The sequence below is a fragment of the Ranitomeya variabilis genome, chromosome 2 (assembly GCF_051348905.1).
Source record: "Ranitomeya variabilis isolate aRanVar5 chromosome 2, aRanVar5.hap1, whole genome shotgun sequence".
Lineage (NCBI taxonomy): Eukaryota > Metazoa > Chordata > Amphibia > Anura > Dendrobatidae > Ranitomeya > Ranitomeya variabilis.
Window position 1 is genome coordinate 445002601 of NC_135233.1, and position 13145 is coordinate 445015745.

General features: G+C 45.1%; 1 protein-coding gene and 1 long non-coding RNA gene across 5 annotated transcripts in view; one reads left to right on the forward strand and one right to left on the reverse strand.

Annotated features, from left to right (window-relative positions):
* The window catches only part of LOC143806546 (uncharacterized), a 119891-nt gene that overhangs the window by 104062 nt on the left and 2684 nt on the right, over positions 1-13145 (forward strand). The gene's annotated exons all lie outside the window — the stretch shown is intronic.
* NELL1 (neural EGFL like 1) overlaps positions 1-13145 on the reverse strand; it is a 988017-nt gene that overhangs the window by 2078 nt on the left and 972794 nt on the right. For all 4 annotated transcript variants that reach the window (XM_077287196.1, XM_077287197.1, XM_077287195.1 and 1 more), the window contains 2 exons: positions 4571-4747; positions 3912-4136 (listed from right to left, as the gene is read on the reverse strand). In XM_077287196.1, the coding sequence (XP_077143311.1) occupies positions 3912-4136; positions 4571-4747 (402 nt within the window). The remainder of the gene's footprint in view (positions 1-3911; positions 4137-4570; positions 4748-13145) is intronic.

Consider the following 13145-nt stretch of genomic DNA (forward strand, 5'->3'; position numbering starts at 1 on the left):
ATTTTGTGCAGTGGGATTTTTCATTATATTATTTCAAATGCCCCCTTGACTTGGCATATACGCTCTCTTTCTTATAGATGGTTTTTAAAGGGGAACTCCACCTTTTAGGAATTGTTGGCTAAGTCTTAAAGGGATTTTTAAAGATTCTGCCGCTCTTCTGCACACATTGTGTGTGCGATACTGCAGCCTACACCTATTGATTTTGATGAAGTTGCAGTACCACATAGTCATTGAGCTTGAAACCCCCACATTCTTGGAGCAAAGGGACCACAGATGTCATTTAAAGGGGTTGTCCACCATTTTTAACATTTTTCTTAATGTGTCCATACACCTCTACAGCGATGGCACCTCTCCCCTGGCATCAATAGGCGATGTGGAACATCACATCACCGCTGCAGTCAATCTATGGCTGTTGATCATTTGCAGTTTGCAGCCTTCACATTTGATCATGTGATGCTCCCAGCTGGAGCTTGATGCCAGGAGACTGGCGAGGGACATAATACCAAGTGCGGAGGAGCGGTGCCATTGCGACAGGTAACTATCTTTTTCTTTTCTTTGTTTGTTCCCTTCCTAAGAGAATATTTGAAAGGGATGGACAACCCTTTTTACATATCTACTTTAATGCTTAGGGCCCCTAACTACCATGTTCCTTTTATGTGACAAAGTGGTATTTAAGCCCCCTAAGGTAGAAGTCTGGGTGGGATGCTGCTGGGACCCCTGCACCCCCTCACTGGAGTATTCTAGTGTAGCACACAGAGGTGCCCTCCACTGCACCACTTCATGAATCAGGAGCGTCTGACTCCGGCATGCCCCCCTCATCGTGAGTAACTTTATGAATCAGAGGCCAATGTGTCTTCATGGTAACAGACTACAAACAAGCTCTGTGCGGTCTGATCATCCGTCTCACTTTTGTCTATCTTCTTGCTTCTTTACAGTACTGACTGTAAATTATTGATAAGAGGAGACAGGGAATAACACCTGACTGCACTGGGTTTGTTTGTAGTCTGTTACCATGGTGACACATAGGTTTGTATAGGACCTATGTACTCAGAACACAGATTTTCAGATTATACTGAAACTTTACATTTTTTCATATTGCTATATATTATATTCATCATGAGAAACTCAGGAAACTGCATGATTAGTACTAATGGGCCCATTGCAGGGGCAAACAGGGGCCCAAGAGCCAAGGGTCCCTCTTCAGTCTGTGCCCATCAATATACACTGCTCAAAAAAAAAAAAAAAAAGGGAACACTTAGACAACAGAATATAACTCAAAGTAAATCAAACGTCCGTGAAATCAAACTGTCCACTTAGGAAGCAACACTGATTGACAATCAGTTTCACATGCTGTTGTGCAAATGGAATAGACAACAGATGAAAATTATTGGCAATTATCAAGACGCCCTCGATAAAGGAGTGGTTCTGCAGGTGGGGACCACAGACCACATCTCAGTACCAATGCTTTCTGGCTGATGTTTTGGTCACTTTTGAATGTTGGTTGTGCATTCACGCTCGTGGTAGCATGAGACGGACTCTACAACCCACACAAGTGGCTCAGGTAGTGCAGCTCATCCAGGATGGCACATCAATGCGAGCTGTGGCAAGGTTTGCGGTGTCTGTCAGCATAGTGTGCAGAGGACGGAGGCCCTACCAGGAGACAGGCCAGTACATCAGGAGACCTGGAGGGGGCCATAGGAGGGCAACAACCCAGCAGCAGGACCGCTACCTCAGCCTTTATGCAAGGAAGATCAGGAGGAGCACTGCCAGAGCTCTACAAAATGACCTCCAGCAGGCCACAAATGTGCATGTGTCTGCACAAACGGTTAGAAACCGACTCGATGAAGATGGTGTGAGTGCCCGACGTTCACAGATGGGGGTTGTGCTCACAGCCCAACACCGTGCAGGACGCTTGGCATTTGCCACAGAACACCAGGATTGGCAAATTCACCACTGGTGCCCTGTGTTCTTCACAGATGAAAGCAGGTTCACACTGAGCACATGTGACAGAAGTGACAGAGTCTGGAGATGCCGTGGAGAGCGATCTGCTGCCTGCAACATCCTTCAGCATGACCGGTTTCGCAGTGGGGCAGTAATGGTGTGGGGTGGCATTTCTTTGGAGGACCGCACAGCCCTCAATGTGCTCGCCAGAGGTAGCCTGACTGCTATTAGGTACCGAGATGAGATCATCAGACCCCTTGTGAGACCATATGCTGGTGCGGTTGGCCCTGGGTTCCTCCTAATGCATGACAATGCCAGACCTCATGTGGCTGGACTGTCAGCAGTTCCTGCAAGATGAAGGCATTGAAGCTATGGACTGGCCCACCCGTTCCCCAGACCTGAATCTGATTGAGCACATCTGGGAGATCATGTCTCGCACCATCCACCAATGTCTTGTTGCACCACAGACTGTCCAGGAGTTGGCGGATGCTTTAGTCCAGGTCTGGGAGGAGATCCCTCAGGAGACCATCCGCCGCCTCATCAGAAGCATGCCCAGGTGTTGTAGGGTGATCATACAGGCACGTGGAGGCCACACACACTACTGAGCATCATTTCCTTGTCTTGAGGCATTTCCACTGAAGTTGGATCAGCCTGCAACTTCATTTTCCACTTTGATTTTGAGCATCAATCCAAATCCAGACCTCCGTGGGATATTAGTCGTGATTTACACTCACTGGCCACTTTATTAGGTACACCTGTCCAACTTCTTGTTAACACTTAATTTCTAATCAGCCAATCACATGGCGGCAACTCAGTGCATTTAGGCATGTAGACATGGTCAAGACAATCTCCTGCAGTTCAAACCGAGCATCAGTATGGGGAAGAAAGGTGATTTGAGTGCCTTTGAACGTGGCATGGTTGTTGGTGCCAGAAGGGCTGGTCTGAGTATTTCAGAAACTGCTGATCTACTGGGATTTTCACGCACAACCATCTCTAGGGTTTACAGAGAATGGTCCGAAAAAGAAAAAAAATCCAGTGAGCGGCAGTTCTGTGGGCGGAAATGCCTTGTTGATGCCAGAGGTCAGAGGAGAATGGGCAGACTGGTTCGAGCTGATAGAAAGGCAACAGTGACTCAAATCGCCACCCGTTACAACCAAGGTAGGCCTAAGAGCATCTCTGAACGCACAGTGCGTCGAAGTTTGAGGCAGATGGGCTACAGCAGCAGAAGACCACACCGGGTACCACTCCTTTCAGCTAAGAACAGGAAACTGAGGCTACAATTTGCACAAGCTCATCGAAATTGGACAGTAGAAGATTGGAAAAACGTTGCTTGGTCTGATGAGTCTCGATTTCTGCTGCGACATTCGGATGGTAGGGTCAGAATTTGGCGTAAACAACATGAAAGCATGGATCCATCCTGCCTTGTATGGAGCATCTTTGGGATGTGCAGCCGACAAATCTGCGGCAACTGTGTGATGCCATCATGTCAATATGGACCAAAATCTCTGAGGAATGCTTCCAGCACCTTGTTGAATCTATGCCACGAAGAATTGAGGCAGTTCTGAAGGCAAAAGGGGTCCAACCCGTTACTAGCATGGTGTACCTAATAAAGTGGCCGGTGAGTGTACGTTGATCATTTTTAGGTTTTACTGTCCTCAACACATTCCACTGTGTAATGAATAAAGATTTACAAGTTAAATATTTCATTCAGTGATATCTAGGATGTGTGATTTTAGCGCTCCCTTTATTTTTTTGAGCAGTGTGTGTGTGATATATATATATATATATATATATATATATATATATATATATATATATATTTTACATATTTTTAATTTTTTCTTTTTTTTTCTTTAAGAGAGCAGGATCTTTTGAAATCACATACTAATTTCAGACTTAAAGCAAAAAACTCCTGTCTGAAATTAATGGTCATTGCTCGGAGAGGAATGATCTTCCCTTGAGGAGTTTACCTTGCATTTGCAAGTTGTGCACGGAGATCCAGACATCGTCCATACAGAGCCGCTGAGCCGGATGACCCCATGGCTGTCTTCACAGGTCTTTTTGATGTCGTAGGTGATGTTATCTGCTAAGCATGGGTCGTCCACGCAGTGTGGGCAGCACTCGCCCTCTGACATGGCAGTGTACTCACAGCTTAGAGATGGACAGCTCAGCGGCCAGCAGTCCACCTCCCCGGCCTGCGGAGGTAAAGCAACCCGTTAAGCTACTTTATACACTTTTTAGAATATTTCACCTGAATCAAGATGAGTAAAATCTGATTGTTTAAAAAGTAACTAAACGTTTTTTGCATCAATGTTTCATATGCAGATCATTGGGGTCCGGGTCCTGAAACCCTCGATTAGTATGCACTTCAACGGACAGGAGCACACACAGCTCAGAGTACTGATTCAATAGAAGGAATAGGCTTTGTAGCTGTGCTTGCTCTCCTGTCTGCTGAGCGCTTGCTCTCCTGTCTGCTGGCAGTTAGAGCTGGTGAGAATTGACTTATAAGACCCGATGTATGTAGCCATATAGTGACATAGCTTTAATTCTTGTGACTTTTTGACTCCCAATGATGGCACTAAGTTAAGGTGCAGATTACATTGCGTCACTTTGGGCAAACCCTCCTCACCAGACAGCGACACTCCTGACAGCTGTACGTCCACTTGTCTCCGCTGTGGTAAAGTTTGCGGCCATTTTGATCCAGGCATTGGCTGGTGACCCTGGTGTCGCACTCTGGGCAGCAGAACAAATCCACGCTTGGGTTCTGACAATCGCATGCCGTCCTTCTGCAAAAGATTTTCCCATCCTGTAAGGAAAAGATAAGAAGGGAGAGGCAGAATAGTGAGTTCAGCTCTGAAGATATAAATATGAAACAAGTGAACACCAAGGTGGGAGGATTCATCCTCTAGAAGTGGTTGTCAATTTTTTTCCCATAAATTCATGTAGCTGTGAATAAAAGTTAATTTGGGTTTCATTACAAATTTTACGCCGTTTGACTTTTACAGATTCTTTGTTGCACTGGTTATTTCCGGCTGCAGATTGCACTAAGGCTGGGTTCACATTAGCGTATCTGTGTGCAGTGTATGACCTGCATAGATCCGCATGCGTCATGCGTAAATATCTTTAACATGGTGTACGCAGGGACATGCGTTTGCATGCGGATGCGTACGCATGCGTTGTTTTGCGGTGTGCGGGGGGTGTCCGGTGAACGCAACATGTTGCATTTTTTGAGGTGTCAAATATTGCGCAATCATGCGGATGAGTGCGTAAAAAAACCACATTACTGTCTATGGGAACGCATTGGTACGCAAGGACATGTGTACGCATGCGTTCGATAGGCATGCGTACTTCAGACTGCGCATGTCCAGGAAATGATGTCACCACCTCCACCATGCACATAAACAACGCAAATGCATGCCAAAACACATTTAAACGCATGCACATGCAGCGGGTTTTTTTTGTGTTGTGTGTAAGATGATGCGGAGGCGTAAGCATTCATTTGCATGTGTTTTAGCATGTGTTTGCGCATGCAGACGATACGCTGCGCACAGAAACGCTAATGTGAACCTAGCCTAACTGAGAATCCATCAGTGAGCTCGCCATAATGGTTTGATGGTCTTTCATCTTTTGTTCTCAACTGATTTATGATTGCAGACCTCATCAAAGTTGAATGTGCATAGAAACAAAGAGCCTGTAAAAGCAAAATGGTACAACCTTTTTAATTAAACCGAATTCCAAAAAATAATGTTTAGCCTCAGATACATGCCTTTAAGTAAAATAAATTGTCACAATAATTTAGATGCCTTGTTCTCTAGTCACATCCAAAGCTGCATCTAGAGGTCTGTGGGCCAGAATCTATTCTGTCATGAGACTAGTATACAACGCTGGGTGCTACATCTGCACTGATAGAGATGAAAGTAGGAACTGCTCTAAACTCACAGGGAGAAGCTTTTAAGAGGACTGATCACTTGCCATAAATCTGTATTTTGTTTACATGGTGTAAATGCGGCTGTTCTCCTGAATCTGGCGCAGTTTTTCTTTTGTTCCTGCTCCTCTCCGTTTCTGAGATATGGCCCCTTCTTCCCTGTATATAAATCCAGTCTTTTTAGCCAAATAGGTTTATCCTTTTAGGACCACGCCTAGTTGTCTAAAAAAGGGGCTCCATTTATAACTAGAGAAAAAGGGACCATATCTCAGAAACGGAGAGGCGCACGAAGAAAAGAAAAACACCGGATTCAAGAGAACAGTGGCGTTTACAAAAAGAAAAGTTTTGCATTGATAAAATATCGGAATTCGGAACGCAGCTCTGGGATTGAATAATTATTAATACATCACACCCTATAGCCCTTTCTCTAAATGAGAACTTGCTGTCGGCCTCTGCAGGATAAACATGGTATTACATGGCGCGCACTGAAATGAATGTCCATCCGGGTAATACACGGTCAGACCGAGTCCTGCAGGAGGGAAGCTGATTTGTGCAGCAGCTCTCTGGCTAACAGGCGGGAAGACGTCCCCATGACATCCAAAGAAACTAATAATTGGATATCATTTTTTTTTTTTAAGAAAAAAAAAAAATCAATTAACTAGATTATCTCCAAAAAAAGCAATTTCAGTGGGAATGGGGAGCGGAGAGCCCCCCTCGGGTGGAGGGTCTCGACACAAGATGTTTTCTACCCCATTGTCTTGTATACAATCGTCTCGTCTTCATTTCCTGCAGAAAATCAATTGCAAGTTGAGATAAATGACGATAATCCTCCTCCTGCGCTGATCCAAAGAAACGGCAGCTTCAGCTCCTAGAAGGGAAAACTTACTAATAAACCTCTTCTTTTTTTTTTCTTTCCTTTGAGGTGCGGCATTTTAAAGAAATCTCTGATAATCCGCTTCCTATTCAATCAATGACATTATTCTTGGTTAATACTTTGAAGATTGATCCCCCCAAAAACTTAACATTTTTCTCCATTATAAGGAAAAAAATAAGAAAAATAAGATTGCAGTTGGAATAAGCTCCGGGGCAAATCGAGAGTGAACCAATTTCACATCTCATCAATTATGTGAATGAAATCTTTAAGTAGCTGCCTGCTTTTCAGAGCTGTCACAGCGATACTTAGCCACACACTGTCTCTGGAATAAGAGCGAAGAAAATCATTTTCAATACGCCCGGGCGGCACAGGTGGCCCCGTATCAATTTAAAAAAAGGAACACTTCATTAAAAAGCTCGCAGACAGCTGTCACAGGACCGCAGAACAGCACAAGTCAGCTCCTCTTAAATATTACTATTTATGACCCAGTTTCCTAGATGGAGGACGAAAGATATCGCACAACTCCCATTCGCCGGCCATTAGGACTTGGATTTGTAGGCGTGTGGGGCTGGAAAGAGAGGTTGAGCCAGAGGTCAGGTATGAGGGCTAAAATTGGAGCCTCTAATAAAATTATAGGGTCAATTCTATTACTGAAACTGATGGTCTGGCTGTACAGGTCATAGCCCAGCAATAAAAATGATACCTGCCTTATAGTAATCCGCTGTCCTAGTGTTGAGAAATTGAGCTTTGAAGCCATGTGCAAATTACCCTGGAAGTGCACGGAGGCGGGGCTTGTTGATTAACTCAGCGTGCACGGACACATCCTCACTGCACTTCCAATATTATTTGCCTGCAGCTTCAGTGCTTAATTTCTCAGTGCTAGTGCATCAGAAAACTACGAGGCTTGCCTCATTTTTACAGTTACTCTTGAGCCTATTCTGCCATACTCCCTATTTTAATAGTAAAATCATCCCTTTACGGACTCAAGCCACCAGTACCTCACTGATTTATTCCAAACTCTATAGGACTGCCATATCCTTTATTGATTGCTATGGGTAAGTACAAATCCTGATAACCTAAAGGTTACCCTATTACTGTACAAATTCCATTCTAATGTCAGGTACTATATACTATGCTATATACCTGCTGTGTACCACCACCAATTCACTGTGCTGTGAAGCATAAGGCCCAGTTAAATACAGAGTAATGCCAAACTTATGTTCACTGATAATGTAATATGGCTAGGTCAGAGAGCAGATTGAGGTCAGCGGTGCAAAAGGGCATCCATGACCCCTGGTATTGCTTATAAGAGTACCGCCACTACAAGAGGATGCAAATTGTCACAGCAGAGTTGGGGGCATTGAGTTTATTTTCTTTGAAGAATTCATCTTATAGGTGAGGCGTAAGCTGCCCGAGAGGGGCAATTGGTAGCCACACCAGGACCTGAGTGCAAAAAGGAGTGCCAGGCCATAGATGGTGTAGCGTTTCACCAGCTACGGGTCTTGGGGATACTCGCTTGGCAGCAGGATCAACACTTCAGGCACGACATCTCACACATATCAGTCCATATGGTTTATTCAAACTCTGCATAAACCAGACAGGGTACAGTCCATTTCATTACAGCCATGAAACATTAGACAGTTCACGTAGCAGATGGGCTTCTCTGCTGTATATTACAATCCCGTTGTCCGGGGTTACCTCTCAGAAGTTCCACTCCTTACACTAACTTCAGGTCAGTCCCAGGTCCTCAACACAGACCGTCCAGGTCTACGGTCTCCAGGTGCTTCCAGGACGACTCCACTCCCAGGAGTCTCCAACACCAACCATCCGTGCTATGTCCAGCACGCAGGCTCTCCAGCCTGGAATGGTCTCTGTGTGCTTCCAGGACGTCCCCACTTGGAACCGTCCAACACACAGGCCATTCTGCAGTGTCCTGCCAGGACACACGGAAGTGTGTCCACCCTGACAGACACACACTCACTCAATCTCTCTCTTACCATGTGCTACACACACCTCCTTTACATAGGTGTAACCACACCCGGGTACCTGTCACATGGCTAGTCAGGTGAGCGTGACAACACCACAGGTCCTTACACACAAAACCATCTTACGAGTTCAGACACGCCTCTTTGGCTGGGTTTGTAGGTGACTGAACCCACCCATCTCTCCAATCACCTGGAAGCCTTCCCAATGTAAACAAACCCCTCAGCAGTAGATCTGCTTGAGCAAAACATACCCAGGCTTCCATCACAGGGCCACCCACCTCTGCGATACATACTGTCCATCATTCACATGACCAGTCGCTATGCTACAATGGATAGGAGACTTGTCAAGAAAAAAAGTGAAGGACAGCATCCAATCCAGGTGAAAAATCAAAGTTTCCTTTATTGTGCCAAGTGCAATGTTTCAACCACAAAGGTCTTTTTCAAGATGCTTGAAAAAGACCTTTGTGGTTGAAACGTTGCACTTGGCACAATAAAGGAAACTTTGATTTTTCACCTGGATTGGATGCTGTCCTTCACTTTTTTCTTGGTATGTATTCTTTCCATCGGGTCCAGTGGAATTAGGACTTGCATCCACATGTCTGCTGTGCTGTCAGCTACCTTCTGATATATGGATAGGAGACTTGTGTCTGTGTATGATGGACTGCGATGCGGTAACTGAATGAGCAGACCACGGGAGAACTTTAAAATGACCAGATAAACTACTGATGGACATTGCTGCCAAGAAAGGTAACCTTGAGAGGCGTTGTAACCATCACTGTGAATGAGTGCTGCATTCACATAAGCAGAGTGAAGGATGTGCTGCTGAGGTACTTGCTATTTCAAGGGTCTGGAGTCTAAAAGAGTAAAGGTACCGTCACACTCAGCGACGCTGCAGCGATATAGACAACGAGCCGATCGCTGCAGTGTCGCTGTTTAGGTCGCTGGGGGGCTGTCACACAGACAGCTCTCTTTAGCGACCAACGATCAGGGGAACGACTTCGGCATCATTGAAACTGTCTTCAACGATGCCGAAGTCACCGCTGTGCTCTGCTTTACGGCCGGCCGGCGCTGACACAGTCAGTGCAGGGAAGCTGCCGGCGGGGGACGTGACAGACATCAGAAGGTGAGTATGTAGTGGGTTTTTTTTACTTTTACAATGGTAACAAGGGTAAATATCCGGTTACTAAGCGCGGCCCTGCGCTTAGTAACCCGATATTTACCCTGGTTACAAGTGAACACATCGCTGGATCGGTGTCACACACACCGATCCAGCGATGACAGCGGGTGATCAGCGACGAAATAAAGTTCTGGACTTCTGGCTCCGACCAGCGATATCACAGCGGGATCCAGATCGCTGCTGCGTGTCAAACACAACGAGATCGCTATCCAGGACGCTGCAACGTCACGGATCGTCGTCGTTCTCGCTGCAAAGTCGCTTAGTGTGAAGGTACCTTAACTAGCAAGCTGATTAACTCATTGCATTCAATGATGGACTGGGGGTAATTGATTTTCAACATTGCAAGACAAAAAGGTATGGCAATGCAATTTCCCTCACAGTGGTCAAAGGAGGCTTGTTTGGCCTCAGTTTTTAGAATGGGAGCCTATGAAAATGCTTAGCGTATACGCCAAGAAATTGGACTAAACTGTCAATATCAGTCCGGCCGCACCTCAAATATCTATGATATTTCCTGCCATGCAATGATGACTACTCTCTGACTGCAGCCGTCGATGGCTGATCATATCTCACAGTAACGAGCCATAACTGCTTTCCATGCAATGGCATAAATGCAGCTCAGGTTCTGCAGCATAAGCACAATCTCGCCTATATGAACATTCACACAGGGATTAATTATTTTGGTATCGTCTCTCCAGGTGCTGGGTTCACTGTGAAGACTTGTACAAGTCTATATACGAACAAGTGACTAATGATTCTGTTCAGCCGGAGGCTTATTATCTGGAGAGAAACTACAAATCTCAGCATGCGGCTCCCATACAGGGTGCCTGTGATATTCTGTGTTCACCATCAGATCCCCATCAGGCTCACAGACCGGTCACATGGAATTCATATCAATTGGAAAAAACGTTCTGCAAACGTACTAAGATCTAAACATATATTTTCTGGGGCTTAATTAGGGCTTGTTATGGGACGGGCTTGCTGGTGCCGCCCAGGCTTTGCAAATGTTGACCAGGCTTGCTAGTGCCGGCCAGGCTCACTGGTGCCGTCCTGGGCTCGCTGATGTTGGCCAGGCTTGCTGGTGCCGTCCGGGCTTGCTGGTGTTGGCTGAGCTCGCTGGTGCTGGTATTGGCCAGAGTGTATTTTTTTTTCCAAATATTCCTTGGATACTGCCCTTACTATAATGACCTTGCAGTAGGAACATTACATAAAGTTTAGTAGTAAAGGGTGTCTGAGATCACCAATGTGAATAACTCCTTTAATCTCTAGAATAAGTTCCTATTGGCTATTTTTGTGTCATGTGACTAGACCTGTCCATCAGCGACCTGAAATAACATTTCATGCAGCATTAGAAACCAGCGCATGCGCGGTGTCACCCTCGGCAGATTAATGGCATTATGATGGAATTCTATCTGTCTTGCTCACCACTAGGGGGAGGCGGAGCACACTGTATACAGATCTAAATCTGTATGCAGTGCTCCCTCTAGTGGTGTGTAAAGTGTCATGGCATTGCCCTTTAGGTTTTACTCTCATTTAGGGTCAGCGCCAACACCTGGCGAACCAATGCATGCGCAGGTCCATTGTGCTCGTGGGTCCACTCTGCCCAGTTTTCCATTAGCGATATCTATCGTACAGATATAGCAGATGTGCGCACTGAAAGGCTAAGCCTGCTCCATATTCAGTGCCAGTTATGTATATACAGCCACCACCGCAGTCTAACTGCTGTGAAAGGAAAGAGCTCCGATCTCAACAGTTTAACCTTTTAGATGCCGGTCTCAACATGATTGTGGGGTGCTAATGGCTACCGAAGGCTCACGTCACTGCCCTGTTCCAAGTTTGTACACCCATGAAGCCCAGCCTGTGACCAGGCTTCACAGGAGATCGGTAATCAATTCAGTGAGCCCAGATGCAAGTCCCCTATGGGGACCAATAAAAAAGAAAAAGATGAAAAATAAATAAGTAAAAAAATAGAAAAGGTTATAAAATCCACTCTTATTTAAAAATCAAAATAACATCTAAAAATGAAATCATATTTTGGATTTCTGCACATATAACTGTCCAAATCAGTGATTCTCGATGCCAGTCCTCAATACACCCCTACATATCATGGTGTCTGGGTTACCTTACTATCACATACAAGTGCTTCTCACTAAATTAGAATATCATCAAAAAGTTAATTTATTTCAGTTCTTCAATACAAAAGTGAATCTTATATATTATACAGAGTCATTACACACAGAGTGATCTATTTCAAGTGTTTATTTCTGTTAATGTTGATGATTATGGCTTACAGCCAATAAAAACCCAAAATTCATTATTTCAGTAAATTAGAATAATTAACCAAAAACGCCTGCAAAGGCTTCATAAGTGTTTAAAAAGGTCCCTTATTCTGTTTCAGTAGCTCCACAATCATGGGGAAGACTGCTGACTTGACAGATGTCCAGGGGGCAGTCATTGATACACTCCACAAGGAGGGTAGGCCACGAAAGGTCATTGCTAAAGAAGCTGGCAGTTCACAGAGCACTGTAGCCAAGCATATTAATGAAAGGTTGAGTGGAAGGAAAAACTGTGGTAGAAAAAGGTGCACAAGCAACCGGGATAACCGCAGCCTTGAAAGGATTAAGAAAAGGCCATTCAAAAATTTGGGGGAGATTCACAAGGAGTGGACTGCTGCTGGAGACATTGCTTCAAGAGCCACCACACACAGACGTATCCAGGACATGGGCTACAAGTGTCGCATCCCTTGTGTCAAGCCACTCATGACCAATAGACAACGCCAGAAGCGTCTTACCTGAGCCAAGGAGAAAAAGAACTGGACTTTTGTCAGTGCTCCAAGGTGTTGTTTTCAGATTAGAGTAAATTTTGCATTTCATTTGGAAATCAAGGTCCCATAGTCTGGAGGAAGAGTGCATAGGCCACAATCCAAGCTGCTGGAGGTCTAATGTGAAGTTTCCACAATCAGTGATGGTTTGGGGAGCCATGTCATCTGCTGGTGTAGGTCCACTGTGTTTTATCAAGCCCAAAGTCAGCGCAGCCGTCTACCAGGAAATTTTAGAGCACTTCATGCTTCCCTCTGCTAACAAGCTTTTTGGAGATGGAAATTTCATTCTCCAGCAGGACTTGGCGCCTGTCCACACTGCCAAAAGTACCAATACCTGGTTTACAAACAACAGTATCACTGTGCTTGATTAGCCAGCAAACTCGCCTGACCTTATCTTCATAGAGAATCTATGGAGTATTGTCAAA